The sequence below is a fragment of the Musa acuminata genome, chromosome BXJ3-7, assembly GCF_036884655.1.
Source record: "Musa acuminata AAA Group cultivar baxijiao chromosome BXJ3-7, Cavendish_Baxijiao_AAA, whole genome shotgun sequence".
Taxonomy (NCBI): domain Eukaryota; kingdom Viridiplantae; phylum Streptophyta; class Magnoliopsida; order Zingiberales; family Musaceae; genus Musa; species Musa acuminata.
In genome coordinates, this window is record NC_088355.1 from 7,722,984 (window position 1) to 7,742,276 (window position 19,293).

The 19,293-nt window shown below is 38.8% G+C and overlaps 3 protein-coding genes and 1 long non-coding RNA gene across 5 annotated transcripts; 2 read left to right on the forward strand and 2 right to left on the reverse strand.

Moving 5' to 3' along the window:
- The first annotated feature begins 950 nt into the window (after positions 1 to 950).
- LOC135643194 (phosphatidate phosphatase PAH1-like) lies at positions 951 to 9,331 on the forward strand. 2 transcript variants are annotated; one of them, XM_065159887.1, is made up of 12 exons: positions 952 to 1,249; positions 1,700 to 2,856; positions 2,931 to 3,283; positions 3,394 to 3,986; positions 4,070 to 4,143; positions 5,549 to 5,633; positions 6,877 to 6,963; positions 7,162 to 7,234; positions 7,664 to 7,707; positions 8,487 to 8,615; positions 8,700 to 8,798; positions 8,975 to 9,331. In XM_065159887.1, exons 2-12 carry the CDS (start codon positions 1,889 to 1,891, stop codon positions 9,029 to 9,031), a joined length of 2,562 nt encoding a protein of 853 aa, XP_065015959.1. In that variant the 5' UTR covers positions 952 to 1,249; positions 1,700 to 1,888; the 3' UTR covers positions 9,032 to 9,331. The 2 variants fall into 2 exon arrangements, 1 of the variants encoding a protein (XP_065015959.1); XR_010498167.1 differs by lacking the exons at positions 7,664 to 7,707; positions 8,975 to 9,331 and having other exon boundaries at positions 951 to 1,249; positions 8,700 to 8,720.
- A 282-nt stretch (positions 9,332 to 9,613) lies between these two features.
- On the reverse strand, positions 9,614 to 11,009 carry LOC135643195 (protein SODIUM POTASSIUM ROOT DEFECTIVE 2-like). The gene is made up of 3 exons (XM_065159889.1): positions 10,483 to 11,009; positions 10,327 to 10,402; positions 9,614 to 10,219 (listed from the first exon to the last, which is right to left on the reverse strand). The coding sequence occupies exons 1-3, from the start codon at positions 10,894 to 10,896 to the stop codon at positions 10,044 to 10,046; spliced, it is 666 nt and encodes a 221-aa protein (XP_065015961.1). The 5' UTR covers positions 10,897 to 11,009; the 3' UTR covers positions 9,614 to 10,043.
- A 1,778-nt stretch (positions 11,010 to 12,787) lies between these two features.
- On the forward strand, positions 12,788 to 15,906 carry LOC103991321 (actin-101). The gene is made up of 5 exons (XM_009410731.3): positions 12,788 to 12,901; positions 14,175 to 14,245; positions 14,341 to 14,734; positions 14,829 to 15,442; positions 15,532 to 15,906. Exons 2-5 carry the CDS (start codon positions 14,186 to 14,188, stop codon positions 15,595 to 15,597), a joined length of 1,134 nt encoding a protein of 377 aa, XP_009409006.1. The 5' UTR covers positions 12,788 to 12,901; positions 14,175 to 14,185; the 3' UTR covers positions 15,598 to 15,906.
- Positions 15,907 to 18,084: 2,178 nt separating this feature from the next.
- On the reverse strand, positions 18,085 to 18,708 carry LOC135642637 (uncharacterized). The gene is made up of 3 exons (XR_010498020.1): positions 18,585 to 18,708; positions 18,450 to 18,504; positions 18,085 to 18,372 (listed from the first exon to the last, which is right to left on the reverse strand). It is a non-coding gene; the product is annotated as an uncharacterized LOC135642637 (long non-coding RNA).
- Between the last annotated feature and the right edge of the window lie 585 nt (positions 18,709 to 19,293).

Genomic DNA, 19,293 nt, shown 5'->3' on the forward strand with positions numbered 1-19,293 from the left:
TTTTATCCTTACAATAAAAAAGAGTTAGTTAGAATTTAGAGGCATTTGAAAATAATTGAAAAAAAGATCATTTCAAATATTTGAAGACTCAAACATCTAATTAAGGAACCAAATCTGGAATAGAAAATAATGCAAATCAAGAAAATAAAAAATATATTATATTTGAAAATAGAGATTAATATCCAACTGAAAAAGATACATAAAATCAAACATGCGATACACCACTGGAGAATTTAATTACGGGCATTTCGGTTATTCTAAAACTCAAATAGCCTAAATTGGTGGACCAAATCGGTCGACGGTTCGGTTTTTTTTCTTGGGGGGGTTCCGATGCATTAAAAAAAAAAACCAAAGAGGTAACATCATAGCAATTATACAATGTTTGTACTTTAAGGAGACCGACATGAATCTAATTGGATTTGATCAAATCAAAGAAGATTAAATTACAATAATCCTTATAGGAGTCGGACGAACTTACAAAATAGAAAATTGCTAGTGGTATATTTAGTAAAACATCACTATAAACAAAACTGAAACGCCAATTAATGAAGTACTTTAGTAGGGCACGACATAAACGTGTGCGATGAGGCTTAAGCGTGTCAAGGTGATAGGGTCAACCATTTCATGGATCTGGTCGGTGACACGCAAGCATGGCTTCTACCCATGTGATGCATACTTTGTATATCATCATCATCATCATCATGTAACCGCACAAAATCCTACCGTATCACATGTCTCCGCTCCCTTCGGCGGGGAGAACGAGGGGGGAGCATCCTACACGTGCCGTACACGTGTTGTCGTTCTCCCAAATAAACAATGCCGAAAACGCTTCGGCTCTTATGCAGCCCGCGCACGTTCTCAGCCACGCGAGAGGGACGCCGTTATTATTCGGAAGAAATGATTGTGATGTGCCAAGTATAATGGGGACTCGAAGCTAAACGTAGTTTTCTTGGGGGGGGTTATGTGAAAGAAATTTTCTCCGGTTTCATCGGATAAGAACGGGAAGGGAACGGAACGGGTTGCGGACACCGCCGGGCGTCCCTTTTTAGCTCAAGCGCGTCTCGTTTCGCCCACCATCGGCTCCGGAGCTCGTACGAGATAGAGCCGATCGTCCGAGCGAGGGGCTAACGAACGGATCTTTGTATGCGTGCGTTTGCGGAATCATCATCCGATCGCCGCATCCGAAGATTTGGTACCGACGTAGTTAAAGAATCGATGCCACGTGCCCGCGCGGTGTTCTCTTCGCCTGGTCGGCAGTCGTCTTCTTTGGCTCGTTCGTTTTCGATTCGTCTTCGTACTCGCTTGGATCAATTCTTTGATTCTTCAATCTCTTAGCTCATGTTTCCGGGATTAAATCGTTGATTCGATTTCGTTACGTTCATATTTTTTGGTTTCAATTGTTTGATTTCATCGGTGAGAACGAATTTTGGTGAATGGGGCTCTTCTTGATTTGCAATAACGAGGTTAGGATTTTGCTAGGGTTTCTTTTTCTTCGTCCTACGTTGGCAATTATCTCGTTTTGTGTTGGGTTTCTAATTGGCTGACGGTGGAGAGCAAAATGAGAATTTTACTGGGAGTTGATGGAGAAAAATGTATCTTTTATTTGTGTTAATGTATTTAGATTACGATTTGCTGCATTCTTGATATGTAATATTCGAGAATTTGGTCTAACACACATTAAACCAATTAATTGTCTCAGAATTTGGCAGAACGTCAGCATCTGTGGAAGTAGGACACCACCTATAAGGAGCAAAGTTAGGTTTAGTTTAATGGAATCTGTTTGATCATCCAATCTTGATATTTGGCGAGCTGGTTAAGAGGATTTTCTTCAAATTTGCCTTCTCGAAAGCTACAGATTATGCACTAGTCTTTTCTAGCGTTGTTCGAGATGAATGTGGTGGGAAGAGTTGGAAGCCTCATCTCTCAAGGCGTTTACTCGGTGGCAACCCCTTTCCACCCTTTTGGTGGCGCTGTCGATGTCATTGTTGTCCAGCAAGAGGATGGTACCTACCGCAGTACACCGTGGTATGTCCGGTTTGGGAAGTTCCAAGGTGTTCTAAAAGGTGCTGAGAAGGTCGTTACGATCTCCGTCAATGGCGTTGAAGCGAACTTCCATATGTATCTTGATAATTCTGGGCAGGCCTATTTCATGAGAGAGGTTGTGCCAGGAAGTGATGATGCAGGATCAAGCAGTCAGGTTATAGGTGAATCCGACACTTTAAATTCGAGACCTAGCATTGATTTTGACAGTAATGTCGTTGATCAGAAGAATGATTTTGACACAAAAAAGGGGGAAATTGCTATAAGTGATGAGCAGTCTTACATGTTTCAAGATGAACAAGCTTCACCGAATGGTTCAGCTGGGTCCTCAGGGTTTAGCAATTACCACTATGGGAGCCTTGACGAGGTGGAAGATATGGTTAAAGAATCAAATGACTCTAATTCAGAGATGGTGTTGATCAGTGTAGATGGGCACATTCTGACTGCACCAATCTCGTCGAATAAAGAGACCACAGACAATGTGCAATTGGATACGCCTCAGTTTCACCTTGGACCTGGTGAAGGATCCACCAAAGAATTCAGTGGCAGAGGAGATGCATGGGAATCTGGTTTGTTTGGTGATCTGGATGGATCAACTGTGAAAGACAAAGATGCTTCTGAGCAGCAGCTGGAAGTCCCTAATGCACGTAGAGAAAATCCTATATCTGATAAAGAGGCTTATAAAGTGGGTGATGTTACTGATCTTGTTGCAGGTCTGAGAAAAAATGACACATTTCAGAGCTGTTTGGATTTTATGTCACATACCGAGGATGTTGATTTTCAAGATGTGTCCTTAGATGCAAAAGATGAGTCCAGGTATTCTCAAAATTTTCTTCTTTCATAATGATCACAGTCCAGGATCCTACGATTAACGATTATCCTAACTCCAGGTCTGATGCGCAAAAAACCTTGACGACAAAAACAGAAGATATGAAAGACAATGACAATGTTGACACTACATGGAAAGATGATGAGGTTGAGCGACATTTAGCTCCTCAGACTCAGAATCAGGGTTATGATTTATCATGCTCACAGAGGTTAATGGTAGAGAACATTGAATATGTCATTTCTGATGAGAAGATCCTGAGCATTGAAACTACCCGACAGGAGAGTGCAACTACTTCTGTCCATTCAGTAACTAATGATGAAGAACAATTTCAAACATCTCCTAGTGGTTCTGCTGCTGAAGAAGAATGCCATCCAACGGAGAGTCATTGTATGGAAAGTAACATATCTGGGTTGGGTAAGTGAATAACAACAATATGGATCAATAGTTAGGTCCTTTTTTCCACTCCGTGGCCTTGTAATGATTTGTTTTTGCTCTGTCAGTCACTCATTCACAATCCTCTACAGGTTTTGAAATTTCACTTTGTGGAAACTTATTACATCCTGGTATGGGTCGCAATTCTGCTGAGGAATTCTTTGAAGCACATCGTATATCTGAAGAAGAGTTCGAGGCATCTGGTTCATCCATTATTAAGAATGGTAATCTTGTTGTCAGATGTGGAAACAAGTATTTGCATTGGGATAAAGCTGCTCATATCATACTTGGAAAGGCTGTATTTGATCTAAACATTTCAATTGAACCAAAAGACTGCATACCTGTTGAACATGAGGATGCAGCAAAGTTGAAAGAGGATGCAATAGGAGTCTCACCTTCCTCCAGTCGCAGATGGAGACTGTGGCCAATTCCATTTAGGAGGTACAGGTCTCTTCAGCATAGCAATAGCAACTCATCTAATGAGGACCTTTTTGTTGATTCAGAGTCTGGATTGCAAAGTCCAAATGCAGAAAAAGTAGCAAATGGTAACATGAACCAGTCTCCTCGCAAGCAATATTTTCGGACAAATATTCCTACAAATGAGCAGATTGCTTCTTTAAATTTAAAGGAGGGACAGAATATGATAGCCTTTAGTTTCTCTACCAGAGTTTTAGGGAGGCAACAGGTTTTATGTTATTTTAATGGATCTTTGGTTGTCAAGTGCTTCTATAAATTTGATCCAGTCATCTGATCAGGCTACTTTGACAGGTTGATGCACACATTTATTTGTGGAGGTGGAATGCACGAATAGTAATATCTGATGTGGATGGAACAATTACAAAGTAAGAACCTTCATTTGCCTAGTTGTAGTTCTAGATGACCTATACATATAAGTATATGCTAATACTACCATGGAATATACTAGCGAACTTCCAGCTAACAATGAAATGTACATTGTAGAATGATATAACTTCTAAATTATCTTAATTACTTTATCCTATATGGTCTACAATAGACAATCTTGTGACTTAACATAGAGGGTTAGAACTTCCGTTCAGGATTTTGTTAGGTGTTTAATAGGCATAGTCTGGAACTTCAAATGTTTTATGTTCATTCAACTTTTTTTTGGTCAACAAGCTTGACACGCTACAGAATTAAGCATTTTGTTGTTTATTTAAGTCGATCAAGCAGTTGGCAATCATGGAAAAGTTACTTCAGATGATGTTCCTGCTGCTTCCAATTGCTGAGAGAGGAATCATCCATGAAATTGTAGTTGTTGTTGTGCTATTTCTTAACTAGCATCCGGTGCGAAGGTAAGATACTTTAGCTGGCTTTGATTACACATGATCAAAATCCCAACATCTCTTTTGAAATTTTAAGGAAAATACATAAAATTACTGCAAAAATTCTGAAGGTCAGTGACTTAAAAAAAGAAAAGTAACTGGTTAATGCTGGAATAGATACATTCTTCGCTTCCAATAAAAAATTCCAACAGTTCTTAGTGGAACTATATGAAAGACCCAATAAGGTACCTAGTTATGAACTCTCTATCTCGTGGCAACAACTTCGGATGGCTATCAATACTGTTGCATAGGTGCTTTTATGAAGGATTTCTGGAAATAATAGACATTAGAGCTTAAGTTATAGCCCTCACATCCAACACATACATAAGGAAAAAAAAGAAAAGAAAAGTACATCAGTATGCTTCTATGAAACTCAACGTAGCATGCTTCTATGTAAATCAGGGTCAATCAGGGCTAAGCATAAATTTCAGTATCAGTTCCCATTTTGTGTTCTCCTATAGTGTAGATATGATATAAGAAGGTTCCAGGCAATTATTTGCTTTTAGCTGATCATCATACTAAAGTTATTGCTCTTAAATTTAAATCCCATATTAGTTTAAGAATTAGCTCCCCAAATTTTGAATTGTGCAGATGTGATTTGTTCAAATCTCAAAGGCCGTAAGGAAAGGTTTTATTAGGCACCTATTATCTGATTCTGTATCCATTGTGATGGGAATAGACTGCATGGGCCTTTATCAACCATTGGTTCATTCTAAACTTTAACATTTTATAGGAATTCCATAACTACATTTGATCATGGTTTTCACTCCAACTAGCTGCGGTTTTATAAAGGGTGATTATCTTGTGTATTATGTGTTGATTTCATGCATTTTACCTTTAATTTTATGAGCTAGTTTGTAATTTCAGAATGATATGATGGAGTACTTCATTTTGCATATTTTAGGTCCGATGTTCTAGGACAGTTCATGCCACTGGTTGGAAGGGATTGGACTCAATCTGGGGTAGCTGGACTTTTTTCTGCAATAAAGGTTACACGCTATGCACTAATTTGAGAAATTTGTGTATGGGCTCTTGCTGTTTTTCTATAGGCTCTCTTTGTATCTACCTAATAAATGGTTTTGAATTGGTTTTCTTTCATAAAAAATCAATGTGCTAAGAATATGTTTACATAAGTGAGTCTTTATTGTGTTAAAAATTTTGAATGCAATAGAAGAAGCAAAGAAACAAGGGTTGGATTATAAAGCATTTTGTAGATTAGTTTGCTTTTGCTACCATTGCAAACCGAGTTCCAATTTATTATGCTAACTTTGCATTGAGTCTTATTCATCTTTCATCTTCTCTCATTACAACTTATGGAACCATTTTGGTATGTTTCGACTCTTTGAAGCACCAGAAATTTCCATAGTGGATACTGTTTTAGTTCTGCTAGTAATTATCACAAGGATTTTCAATTTCGTACAGTTTGGCATGGTTTGGCCGGTATCCACTAGTCTGACTGACTTGGATGTGTAGGTCCTTGTGAGTATCTCATCTTGACCACCTTTTGCCAGTCGCTAGGTACATCACCTCCTCATCCCTTTTCTTCCTCTTCCTTCTTTGTTCTTCTTAGTCTTCTTTCTTGTTCACCCCTCACCCAGCAATACTGCAGTCTGTTTCGGCTTCAGTGTACCATATTCACGGAAATGGACCAGCAATTTGGAAAATATTATTTTCCTCATCCTTAGTACTAAGTTTATTGTAAAAATTATCATAAGCCTTGAATCTTATCATCCTTACACTCTTTTGCATCTTTTTGGTTGTTATATATCTTTCAAAGTTCTTTACATTCTTAAAATCTTGTCAATCTTTGAATCAAGATCTTTTAGTACTAATTGTTTTCTGAACTTATTTGCACCACTACCAACTCTCTTAAAATGTACTCTTAACTTCAGCGTGTGTGTGTGTGTATGTATGTATGTATGTACGTATGTATATGTACATTTATATAATATAATGTTTGTTCAGAGTTTTCTCATGTTAGTACTGTTTGTTTTGCTTTTAGGTTCATTTTTCTTAATTTACAGTATAGTATCTCTCTTAACTGGAAATCTCTCTAGGATGATTTGACACTCTCTGAAGTATATATTTGCCTGCTGCTTCTTTTGGTCAGAAAATGTATTTGCCACAGATATGGACATATGTTTATTCTGCTGTTATTTTTTGCAATGGAATAAGCACATACTTTGTGCTACGTAATATATAAAATGATGCCTTTGTCTCATTCTTGACCAGGAAAATGGCTATCAACTGCTATTCCTGAGTGCAAGGGCTATTGTTCAGGCATATCTTACTAGAAGTTTTCTTCTCAATCTTAAACAGGTATAACCATGATCACTTCAATACCTGGGTTTAACTATGTAGAATATCTTATCATGTGCCTGATTGTAATAAATGCATTGGCTCCTTGTGAGAAAGGGCTTACTTCTATTTCCAACAATTTTTGGTTCACAATTAATTGTCATTAAATTATCATAATTATTCTAAATCAATATTCTCTGAATCTCTAACTATTTTCAGGATGGGAAAGCATTACCTAATGGGCCTGTTGTAATTTCACCTGATGGATTGTTCCCTTCGCTTTATAGAGAAGGTAAATTGGTTTTTTCTTATCTTGAAGATTTTGTTTGTGGCAATGGAATTTTTGTTAAAGATCTATAGTCATTTACTTCAAATTTTAAGCTCTTCCCTCACAAGTTGAAATGGCGCAAAGACATTGATTCTCGTGAACTGTTAATCAAGCAACAGTTCTATTAGAGTCTCATCCGAGCAGCTGACTCTGCCACAGGCAATCTTCAACAGTTTCTGCTACGAATAGATTTTACTTGTATTTAGATGATATGTTGACTGTATGCATTGGTATTTTTCTTTTGTTCAATTTTTGTTGAACATGTATAGAAAAGGCTAACCAAGCATTTTTTGTCCATCATTATTGAAGACTATAAAGTTTTACCACTAATCAATACTACGGTGTTGGATCTTTTATTCCATTTTCCTAATTCCCGGATTATATCTTTGACAGTTATACGTAGAGCGCCTCATGAGTTCAAGATTGCATGTTTGGAGGTAATTATTTGCCCTAATAGATATGCATCTTCTGTTTCTTCTTTATATGAGACAAACATGTAGAATCAGTTCAACAAGAAGTGAACTTATATTTCCCCAGCATGCATGACCACCAAAATGATTTACAACAATGGCATGCATGGTTCATCTGGATATTTAGCTAGGAGAAAATTATTAGGAACATCCTTTATCACTACAAGTCTAGAAATTTGGAATTCTATTGACTGCCTATCGAGTCTGTAAATAATGGTATACATAACATCAGACAAGACTATATAGGTCTCCTCTAGCTAATTTCTAGTATAAGAGGGACAGTCTCATTCTTCTGTTATCCATGACCAGAAATCCTTCTGGTGCACAACTGAATCACACTTAAACTGGGTAAACATTTCAAGTTACATAGTTGACTGGTGTTCTATCAGTAAACTACTTTCTTATTATATTGGCATGAGTTTAAGAGAGAGAAACTTTAAATTCTCCACTTGGATTTTTTCACAGATCAAATTCTAGAATGATAACACAAGTTGAAAGATGCCATTGTTGTTGAAAGAATCTGGGTAAACTATCGTTCATCTTGTCCAATACACCATAGTTCATAAATTATTCTTGTTAAATGCTAGAGTTACATAAGATGCCGTTGTAGTTCTCTAAGCATGGGAGTTGTCAATTACTTATAATTGTTTTATTAGCGGAATGGATTCAGAGATTTTCTCAGAAATTTACATTTTCCTTTATAATATCAAACTCAAGTTTGTTGATTAGGTCTTTTCCCTTTGCAGGATATTAAAGCACTTTTTCCTTCTGATTACAACCCATTTTATGCGGGCTTTGGGAACAGAGACACTGATGAGCTCAGCTACAGAAAAATTGGGATTCCCAAAGGAAAGATATTCATCATAAACCCAAAGGTAGCTGTGCTGCTCTACAACTTTAATGTTTGCAAGGAATATTTACTATGGCATGGTCCTATTGATGTTATTTCTTAATGACAGGGTGAAGTGGCAATCAATCACTGCATTGATGTGAAATCTTATACCTCCTTGCATACCCTGGTGAATGATATGTTTCCACCCACTTCTTTGGTTGAGCAGGTGTGTATTCATCCATGAAGGATTGATGATCCTGTGTATGGCGATTATGCCGAACATTCTACTAGAAAAAAGAGTCAAAGAACGATGGTCTAGCACTTGCATTTTTAATCTAAATGCATTATGAATTTTCAGTTAATCAATCTTTCGGATAATTGATCTTTTGCTCTGTTGTGCAGGAGGAATATAATTCTTGGAATTATTGGAAAATGCCATTGCCAAACATCGAGGGCTAGTCCATCAAAATAGCATGCCTCAACCTTTTACTGCAGTTCCTGGTGACTAACGATTCCACCATTTTTACCAGCAGCCAGCCAGGCGGTAATTTGGTTCATTTGATTCAAACAAGCAAATTTGTTACTATCGTTCTATTAAGGGGCTGTTTACATTTGTAAATTAGCGATGACTATTCGAGGATTCTTTACTCCCTCCCCTGAGGTCAGTGGTCGGTAAATAATGTTGAGGATAACCTGTAAAGAAATGGTCCCTGTCTTGTTCATTTTAATCTTTATACTTATAGCTTGTACTCTTTTGTAGCTTATCGCCCTAAAGAGTCATATGTTGAAATCACCTGCTTAGTTTTCACTTCATCCAAGTCACAACAGAGGCGAACAAGGCAAAGCTTCTCAAGAACAGTTTGCTGCCATTCCCCAAATGTGAGTTCTACAAAGAGCAGAAAGGATCCAAAAGCAGTTGTACCTTATATAATGCACATTTTTACACAGCTGAGTGATGAAGGTGTTCAATTGTTCATTTGATATTAAACGTAATGCCTAATCTCATGCATTTATCAAACCCTTTGAATTCTTTATTGCTTTCTTTCCATTTAGAATTTACATGATCACCTGCAAATTCCCAATCACTTCTCGATATTAAACTTGCGACGGACTTGAAGTTGAATTGAGACATGACATTTTGAACAACCGCTGCTATTCGGCTTTGCTTGCTGGTTAATTGCAGACTGTTGTAGTAGGTTTGATATTAAAACCAATGAAGAGGACAGGGGAGTCCTCAAACCAAATGGGCAAGCAGGAACAGGAATCTTGTTAAGCTCACCATTTTAGGAACAGGATCTTAACTGCAGCCTTGTCTCGTCTTGTAGTGCACAGACTAAATTAATTAGACTGACCAGCATACTTTCCAAGGAAACAACAGATAGGAAATTGATAAGATGAAGAGAAGAATCATAATCTTCCCTTCAATTTCTTTCACACATCCCCCACCCCACGCCACCCCCACACCGTACCTCTACCGGCGCCCAAGAGACGCGAGTTTTGACCGAGAGGAAGATGACGAGCGTGGCGGCGATCGCCAGAGCTGCGCGTTCTTAACCTTGGAGACGCTGCTTAGAACTCCCAGCGGCGTCACTTCTCCCATCACCGTCACCTTCTTTGTCGCCAAATCTATGTTGAATGATGTCACGCCTGCTTTCCCAAATTAGTGTAGCCTTGCTTAACAAAATCCTTAAGCTAACAGCATGTTGAAAACCATGAACAAAGAAAGGTTGACCGGGTCAAACTTGTGCTCTCACCTTCCATCTTGGAGACGTGCTTTCTGACCTTCCTTTCGCAGCATTTGCAGTGCAAAGAGACCCTCAAATGCACGACCTTCGAAAACACCTCCATCTTAACTTACTACGATCACAGCAACTCAGAAGAATACTAGCACGGAACATAGTCTCTCAAACCTGTTCCTTCGAGGCAGCAGGGGGAGATGGTGGTGGCTTGAAGACGGCGGATTCATCTTTCTTGGCACCCTGAAGCGAGGACGGGTCTGCTGAGGTAACAGGAGCAGCAGTCCCCACGCTGGGGAACACATCAAATGCGTCGTCGTCCAGTAAACCTCGTGAGGAGCCCGGATGACTGCTGCGGCCAGTTGGTTCTCTCGGACTCTCCCTGCTCGTTTGGAAGTGGGATTTTGTCCTGGTGGGAGCATGAGACACGGAGTCGAGAGCAGCCTTTGCTCGCCGCGGATCTCCCAGGTGAGGCGTGTGGCGGTCGATGGCCCTTCCGGCGCTGCCTCGGACCATGGACCTTCGGCCTACGCTGGTGCATATTGCTGCTGATGCTGGGGATGCACAGGGGAAGTTGACTCCCTTCATTTCCTCGAAGAGCAAAGGCGTCGTTTTGAACAAGTGAATACTAGCATGAATGTCTGAGAGAGAGAGAGAGAGAGAGAGAGAGAGAGAGAGAGAGAGAGCTTAACGGCTAGAACAATCTAGGGATGCAACGGCAGACTAAATAATCACTGGCAACTTCACGTGATTTCAACTTCTAGCGGAGCAGAATTCATAATCTCTGTGCAGCGACAGTGAGTCCGTTGAGGTGCAGCTTTCTTGTTGAACGCAAGTTGCAGGTCAGACAATTTCTGCGACCTCTAATGTATGCATATATTATTTGATGAAGGCTTTGGCAACAAAATTTAGGTGGACTGGCTGTGGTTTTAAATGCAGATCATATTATTTGCAAAAAAGCATGACATTAAGAGCAAAGATAAAAATCACAAGTTCAAATTTAACTTCAAAAGTATATCTTAATGGAGAGTGTTAAGATTTAAAAAATTATCTTTCGAAAGATCTTAACATTTTTATCTTTTATCTTTTACATAAATTGATTAGATATAATTTTAAAGATAAAAATCTCTTAGTTTAGATTGTTATTCTACACCTATAAAGAAATACATTTAGTTTAATATCTCGTAAGTATTTTTTTTACCTTCTATTTTAATTTCAAGATGGAGATTTTTTTAGGAGAATTTTGAAATAATAATTTTTTTGAAAAAAATATAAGGTTATAATATTTAATGTGGGCTATAAGGTTCGTAATACCGTACCGTACTGGTATTTCGACCTGGGTTCGGTACCGGTACGGTACGGTATACCGAGCGGTACACCCAGGTGTATCGAGTACTGTAGCACTGCTACAGTGCTATAGTGCACTCAGACCGGTAACAATCGGTCCGCGTACTGATAACCTATCGAACCGGTACGTACCGCTCGCTCGGTACGACAGACCCTGGTGGGCTATACTAGAAAAAGTGTGTACTTAATTAATGAAAGAAAAAATTGGAAGAAAAATAGAAATGTCATGTTGTTTTACTTTTTCATATTTTAATAATGAGAGAATGTATGGATCAGACTGTCCATTCATTAATTATGCACATGAAATGATCAGATTGCATAACTGGCATGAAATAAAGTAAACAAAAAAAAAGGGTCCCACTCACATGCAATGAACATGCAGTAGTGGAAATCAAGTTGGCTCTTCTAGTTATAATAAAAAAATCATCAATTGTGTTATAATACAAAAAATAAATAGGTATTTAGCAACATAATTTACAACAACTAAATAATAACATTTTTTCTTATTCAATCATTTTGCGAAAGTATTCTCTCATTGAATATTTCTAAGCAAATGTTTCTATTTGACCTACGCAACATGTTATTCATGCACACAAAGCAATTACTAGTTCATCCCATTTTGTGATATGCAAACAATAAAATCCATCGATCACCTTTTCTCTTGGGACACACCTCTATGTGATTCATTCCCTAACAATTTGAACACAATCTAAAGGAAGTAAGAGAAAAATATATTTCATTTTGAAGCAAAATTTTTTGTACTAAACTTGGATTAAATTCATGGGTTCAATTATGTTACCTATTAAACCGTAAAATTTATTTTGTAACAAGTTGGAATTGCTTCGAGGCATATTATAATTTTTAATTATTTTATATATAAAAAAATAAAAAAAGTTCTAACTTACAAGCATGGTTGTGAATGTAATGGCATATACTTGGGATAAAAAGGTTAATTACTAATCTTTCTAAATAAATAAGCAATAAGGAGAGTAAAAAAAGAAATACTTTTCCCATAAAGCTTCAAATCCAATGGGCTGATTGTGGAAGGCCCATTTAGTAGCTGTTTAAAGACCTTTGGGCCGGAAATGGACCGGTCCATCTCAGCCTATAAAAGGGGCCAACGACCTCATCTCCCCCGTGCCATTTCTTGGTTTGGGTGAGGAGAGCTCCTTTCTCGCTCGTCACCAACCCTTCCTACGATCTCTCGCGGAGGTCAAATCTCGTCTGGATTGCGCTCTTCGACGAGGTCAGCTCGCAGTCTCTCGATCTTCTTGTTCTGTTCTTTCGTGTGTTATTGTGATTGTCTTTGCACGTTTGTGGCTCGCGCGGGCCAGATCTTGGAATCTTCTCCTTACCCGAGTGAATCGGGAGCACTGTGATGGTTGGATACCATCGCTGTGCCAGATCGTTTCAGATCTTGGGCTTTTGTGTTCGGATCGGTTGATCGGACGCGATCTAGTATGTTTTGGCCGTCAAACGGCCGTGTTCTTCAAATCCTTGCTAATGTTTTAGTTGGATCGTTGGATCTATCTTTTCCAGTAGTTTTGGTTTAACGTTCTGGAACTAAAGGCTGCTTTGATCTGGGAATAGCAGCTCACTTATATCCAGTAAGAACTTCTTTGTGTCATCGATATTTCTGTTGTTAGTCGTGTGTAAATTAATTGATGGACTCATTTTCACACACTGGCCTTTTTTGCTCCTTTTTGAGCATTGATACTTCTAAGGATTCTAACCTCTCGTATCCTATTTTTATCTTATCTTGTTAGTGCTTATGTTGGATCTGGCCTTGTAGCTCAACTTGGAATGCATCAACTGAACGACCTTGGGAATGGAATTTCCACCATCTGGAGTGTTATTTTGAATCGTATTATCAAAATTAATTCTTTCTTGTGGAATAACAGTACTAGTTCAAGATATCGCTGAACTATGCCTTTGGATTATTTTAGCATGTTTAGGGAACCTAAGTCGATGGGTAAACATTAAAAGTTTTGGGGATTTCTGCACATTCCCCGACTAAGGATGGCCCAATGCACGAGTCTCCAGCCACTATAAGGCCTCGGAGGGTCAATGTATATGCACTATTTTGCAAGTTTCCGTGATGCAATACCCTTACTGTGACATGTATGTACATGCTTTGCATACGGGTTAGATACTTGCGTGAAATATTTGGAACTTTTCAGATTTGAAATGAAGTTCCTTCTTATTTTGTAGGACACTTTTGCAATTTAAAAGATCCCATGACAGCTTTTTATTGCTTTCCCATTTGAAGTAAGTTTTTTCATCTCATGTATCTGGCGGCTTTATGCCACGATGAACCTTAATGAACTCGGATGGCCGTCATCTAATATGATGTCCTGCTTATATAACTTTTTAGTATGATTATTTTCTTTTGTATGATGTGCTTGAACACAAATTCTAGATGACTTCAAGGTTGTATCTTATTAAACTAGCCTCGATAAAGGACAAAAAAAGTCTTCTTGTCCTAATCAGAAAGCTCCTTTCTCACTTGCATTTCACAGATTTATAAGAAATGGCCGACGCAGAGGATATTCAACCACTTGTTTGTGACAATGGAACTGGAATGGTCAAGGTTAGTTTGTACTTGTTGCAGATGAGCAACGGTTCTTTCTTTTTCAGCATTTGGTTTACAAATTGAAATGAGTCTTGTGTTTATTTTGTCAAAAGGCTGGATTTGCTGGTGATGATGCACCTAGGGCAGTCTTCCCTAGCATTGTAGGCCGACCTCGTCACACAGGTGTTATGGTTGGGATGGGCCAGAAAGATGCTTATGTTGGTGACGAAGCACAGTCCAAGAGGGGTATCCTCACCCTGAAGTATCCTATTGAGCATGGAATTGTCAGCAACTGGGATGACATGGAAAAGATCTGGCACCATACCTTCTACAATGAACTCCGTGTTGCTCCTGAGGAGCATCCTATACTGCTCACCGAAGCCCCTCTTAACCCAAAGGCAAACAGGGAAAAGATGACCCAGATAATGTTTGAAACTTTCAATGTACCAGCTATGTATGTTGCTATTCAGGCAGTCCTTTCGCTCTATGCCAGTGGCCGTACTACTGGTTAGTATCTTGTGATCGCTTGCCTGATGTGATGGAGTTGGTCATTCTTTTTTATTTTCAACTGAGATGCCCAAGCTAAATGCCATTTTGACAGGTATTGTGCTTGATTCTGGTGACGGTGTCAGCCATACCGTTCCTATCTATGAAGGATATGCTCTACCTCATGCCATTCTTCGTTTGGATCTTGCTGGTCGTGATCTCACGGATTGCCTGATGAAGATCCTGACAGAGAGGGGTTATTCATTCACTACCACTGCAGAACGGGAAATCGTAAGGGACATCAAGGAGAAGCTTGCCTTTGTTGCTGTTGACTATGAACAGGAGCTGGAGACTGCCAAGACTAGCTCTGCTGTGGAGAAAAGCTATGAACTTCCCGATGGGCAGGTTATCACGATTGGGGCTGAGAGATTCAGGTGCCCGGAGGTGCTCTTCCAGCCATCGTTGATCGGCATGGAAGCCGCTGGAATTCATGAGACAACATACAACTCTATTATGAAGTGTGATGTGGATATCAGGAAAGATCTGTATGGCAACATTGTGCTTAGCGGTGGATCAACAATGTTCCCTGGTATTGCCGATCGCATGAGCAAGGAGATCACAGCGCTTGCACCAAGCAGCATGAAGATAAAGGTGGTTGCCCCACCCGAAAGGAAATACAGTGTCTGGATAGGAGGCTCCATCCTTGCCTCCCTCAGTACCTTCCAGCAGGTAAAGCTTTATACATCTTAGTTTAAGCCATGCAACGGATCTGATCTATCTATACTCTATTTGACCACCTCGTTTGCTTAAATCTGCAGATGTGGATTACCAAGGGGGAATACGAAGAATCTGGTCCGGCAATTGTCCACCGGAAGTGCTTCTGAGCTTGTTCTTTGTAGTCCTGGGTTTGTTTGGAAATCATGCCTTGTTCAAATAGTGCTTGAGACGTCTTTGTACGGTTGAGGATGGATTGATGAATAGCTTCCTTCACAGATGTTTCAACGAGGAGGGTGGCTGTAAACAAGTACATGTATCTTTGTACCCATGTGTCTCTCTCTGTCTGGTTTTGTGTAGCGTTGTATTGTAGTTCTAGTGTCTATCCTGGTTCGGGACTTGTTCCGCGGCTTGCCTGCTGCTTGATTTCTTGTATGAAGTATATTACCTGGTTTATCTGCTATTTGCATGTTTCATCAGATTCTCGCGTCAGGTGTCTTCACTTGTTTATCAGCTATTATTTCCTTGGTTTAATCTCAAGTTTGTTGATGGTTCGTTTTTGGTATAGATTTGGGGGCTCTAGATGTTGAAAACCCGAGTCAGTTCACGGTACTAACACTTGGGACAATATTTAATTGGACAAGCACTTGCCATGGGTGCTAATAATGGTGGTCGCCGAGCCCAGTAACCTCTCTCATCGAGCAAACACACAAACTCAAAGCAGTCCCAGCAACCATGAACCATATCTGGCTGCATCATTCCATAGTAGGAAATAAAGCATTGGAGATCGCACCATATCATTGTCGTAATTGTTACAATTATGACAATGATATGCCATTGATATGTGTCATAATTATTACAATTATGAACAAGATGGCCTGTCCATGCACCGATGCCATTGCAATAGTTACGTACGAATACTTGGGCATTAAAAGGCCTAACCATGGCAAGAAGTTGCACCGCAACCACATTGAAATAGAAGGATCAGTTTTCTGTGCAGCGTTTCCATTTGGCTAGCACTGGATTTTGATCGGGGATCAGAAGGAGCTCTCAGAAGCATACAGATAATATAGGTGAACCTATAAAATGTGTCTTAGTTATAGGTTGGAAGAGAAATGAACTAGTCATTTTATGATCTTCAAAACCAAAAATAATCAACATATAAGCAACACATCTAAATGAGCATGTGAAGCCATCCAGGATATTTTGATGTAACGGGTAGCATTTAGACTTTCATTTGAACAAAAACGTGAAACAAAGATACAGTTCAACTAACACCTGTTAAAAAGTAGGGGTTAGATGAAAATTAAACCTGGTAGATTATTTTAAACAATGAAAAGATGATGACTAGAACAAAATCTATAAACAAAATTGAAACAAATCACTTTGAGATAATCAAAACATAATAATTTTTCCAGTCAAGTAAATTATCATGCAGGACACATATTCATACGTTTATATGGTGTGAGAATGAACAATACAAGAACAAGAAGTGAAAACACCATGTGCTTAATATTGACACTAAAATAATTTCTCAGATGAGCAAATCAAGAAAAAAAACTTTACTTGATATATGCCATTGGCGCAGCATCCCCCATTCGTATGAATGTTCAAAGCAATCTTGTATATCCGCCTACTCAGTCCCTTATATTGATAACAAAGTTTTCACCGAATCTAGCAACGGAACAGGCAAAACAAGGTGAATAGATCAAACATTTACTTGTAGCGATAAGCAAGCTCTGTGAACAATTTATGAAGAACATCATCACCACGAACAAAAGCAGCAGCACACATGCAGCATGAAGTGTATCCTGTAAAGAGTCAAACTCTTGATATAATAAACAATGACCATATCCACCTATGTGGTTCTAGTTATGTTGATCATGAGATCTACAAAACTAGGGAACAGTTAATAAATAAATTATTAAAGAAATGAAGCAAATACAGAAAAAACAATTGGTTTGACAATAAGAGATGCCAGACATGCGGCCCATTATTTAGTTCTGCTGAAGATGAAGTAGATTTCTCAAACTTTGAACAAAAAAAGGAGCATGTGTATAAGATGCATTCTTTGCTAAGTTTCTCTATCTTATACTCACCCACATGATAGGGATATTTCAGCTATTTGTGTTCCTACGTTGCTTTTAATCTGGCTTTATACATAGTATTACAGAAGTAGTTTTACACAGAATGTAGTTATTGTCTTCCCCTTTACCAAAATGGCTAAATGAGACCTAAAAATTCTGCTCCAAATCATTAAAAACATAATCTTAAAAAAAAAAAGAAATAGTCTTCTATAAGGTAAAACATCATGAGAGAAAAAAAAAAAAGGGGGAAAGACTAAAGGAACATAAAATAAACATAAGCATTGAATCGGTCAGAATTTGACTTAAGCAAAGAAGACTTTGTATCCTTGATGAACATATATATATAAGAACAGTTGATCGCTTATATATGGGCATATATAAGCATGATTTTCTTGGGAGTAAGACGAGCAAGTCTTTGTCCACATTGATTCTAATTTTTTGCCAAATAATCGCTTGGTGTAGATAAATAAACTATCGAGAAGGAACAGTTAAACGAGAAGGAACAGTTAAATCCCGAGATGAACAAACCACTCAAATTGAGGACAAAAAAAATGCTCTAGAGCATTTAGATTTTAGCAAGAAAATATCATTAAAAAAATTTCATCAAAAACAACAAAGTGCTTGTGCTTGTATCACCAAATCCTCCTTAAATTCATCCATCAACTTCCTAAAGTTCTGTGAGAATCATTTACCCTAACATTGTGCTTCCAATCGTACATTAATACGATGAAGCATTTTAAAACTGCTACAACGAATCCGAAACCAAGGACCCTAAGAATCAGAATCAACAAGCAGAGAATTTAAACATGCCTTCCCCAGCTGCACCATGTTATCAGCAATTCGCCGGACTTGCTTCGCCTGACAACATGCGGTAAACGATAAGTGAACGAACAACGACATGGCAGCAAAGACGGTCAAGTGCTCGAAGAAATTACCTTCGCGACCGTGGTCTCGATGCGCTCGTGCTTGACCAGCTGCGACACCATCGTCCTGCGCGCGCGGAACGGAGTGTCAGCTCGAGGACCCCAGGAAAAGAGAATAGAAGAGAAGAGGTGTAGTGCGAAGACGACCTGAGCATGGAGCCGCGGGGCCGGCAGGGCGGCCGAGGTTCCTGAAGCTGGTGATCGTGACGGAGAGAGTAGCGGGCTGCGGTGAGGGTTTCGTTTACGGATTTGGGTCGGCAGAGCGCGGGGAAAAGAACATGGTTGAATTGGGTTTTATATAGGTACAAACATGGGTTGGGTTGAGTCCGGTTGCTGAAATGTAACCCGGTTGAAATGGGGCCACCGATGAGATGAGGGATAAATTGGGGTTGGATTGGGTTCGAGCTCGAACCTAAAGGAAACAAACCTTCGAAAAAGTAGATCAGGTTGGGTCAACTTTAAAACACTGATGACCAAATTTGACATTAATTGATTTTAATCCAATCATAGCTTGGCCCCAAAAAAAATCAATGCTTTGAGCTATTTGGATTCAATCGATAATGTCTTAGTGGCAAAATCTAGTTTGAATCTACTTGGTCTCTTTTTATTTTACATGGTTTATAGATAATGAAGAACAAAATTGATATAGCATTCAAGAGGGACTAACTATGTATTGCCCCATGTAGTTAGCTGCATTTAGTGTTTTGGTCCATACACTTTAAAAATATACATTAACATCTCTATAATTATGAAACTAAAATAATTAAGTTTATTCAGTCTAATGATATTAGTTTTATTGATGAAAATATAAAAATAAAGAGAAAAATTAATTTTAACGTTTAGTGATAGACGATGT

Coding starts and splice junctions, on each gene's coding strand:
- LOC103991321 (XM_009410731.3), top strand. CDS start 14,186: ATGGCCGACGCAGAGGATATTCAACCACTTGTTTGTGACAATGGAACT. Junction 14,246..14,340: donor ATGGAACTGGAATGGTCAAG/GTTAGTTTGTAC, acceptor TTTTGTCAAAAG/GCTGGATTTGCTGGTGATGA. Junction 15,443..15,531: donor CCCTCAGTACCTTCCAGCAG/GTAAAGCTTTAT, acceptor TTAAATCTGCAG/ATGTGGATTACCAAGGGGGA.
- LOC135643194 (XM_065159887.1), top strand. CDS start 1,889: ATGAATGTGGTGGGAAGAGTTGGAAGCCTCATCTCTCAAGGCGTTTAC. Junction 3,987..4,069: donor GAGTTTTAGGGAGGCAACAG/GTTTTATGTTAT, acceptor CTACTTTGACAG/GTTGATGCACACATTTATTT. Junction 7,235..7,663: donor CCCTTCGCTTTATAGAGAAG/GTAAATTGGTTT, acceptor TATCTTTGACAG/TTATACGTAGAGCGCCTCAT.
- LOC135643195 (XM_065159889.1), bottom strand. CDS start 10,896: ATGAAGGGAGTCAACTTCCCCTGTGCATCCCCAGCATCAGCAGCAATA. Junction 10,403..10,482: donor CTGCTGCCTCGAAGGAACAG/GTTTGAGAGACT, acceptor GTGTTTTCGAAG/GTCGTGCATTTGAGGGTCTC. Junction 10,220..10,326: donor GCACGTCTCCAAGATGGAAG/GTGAGAGCACAA, acceptor TTGGGAAAGCAG/GCGTGACATCATTCAACATA.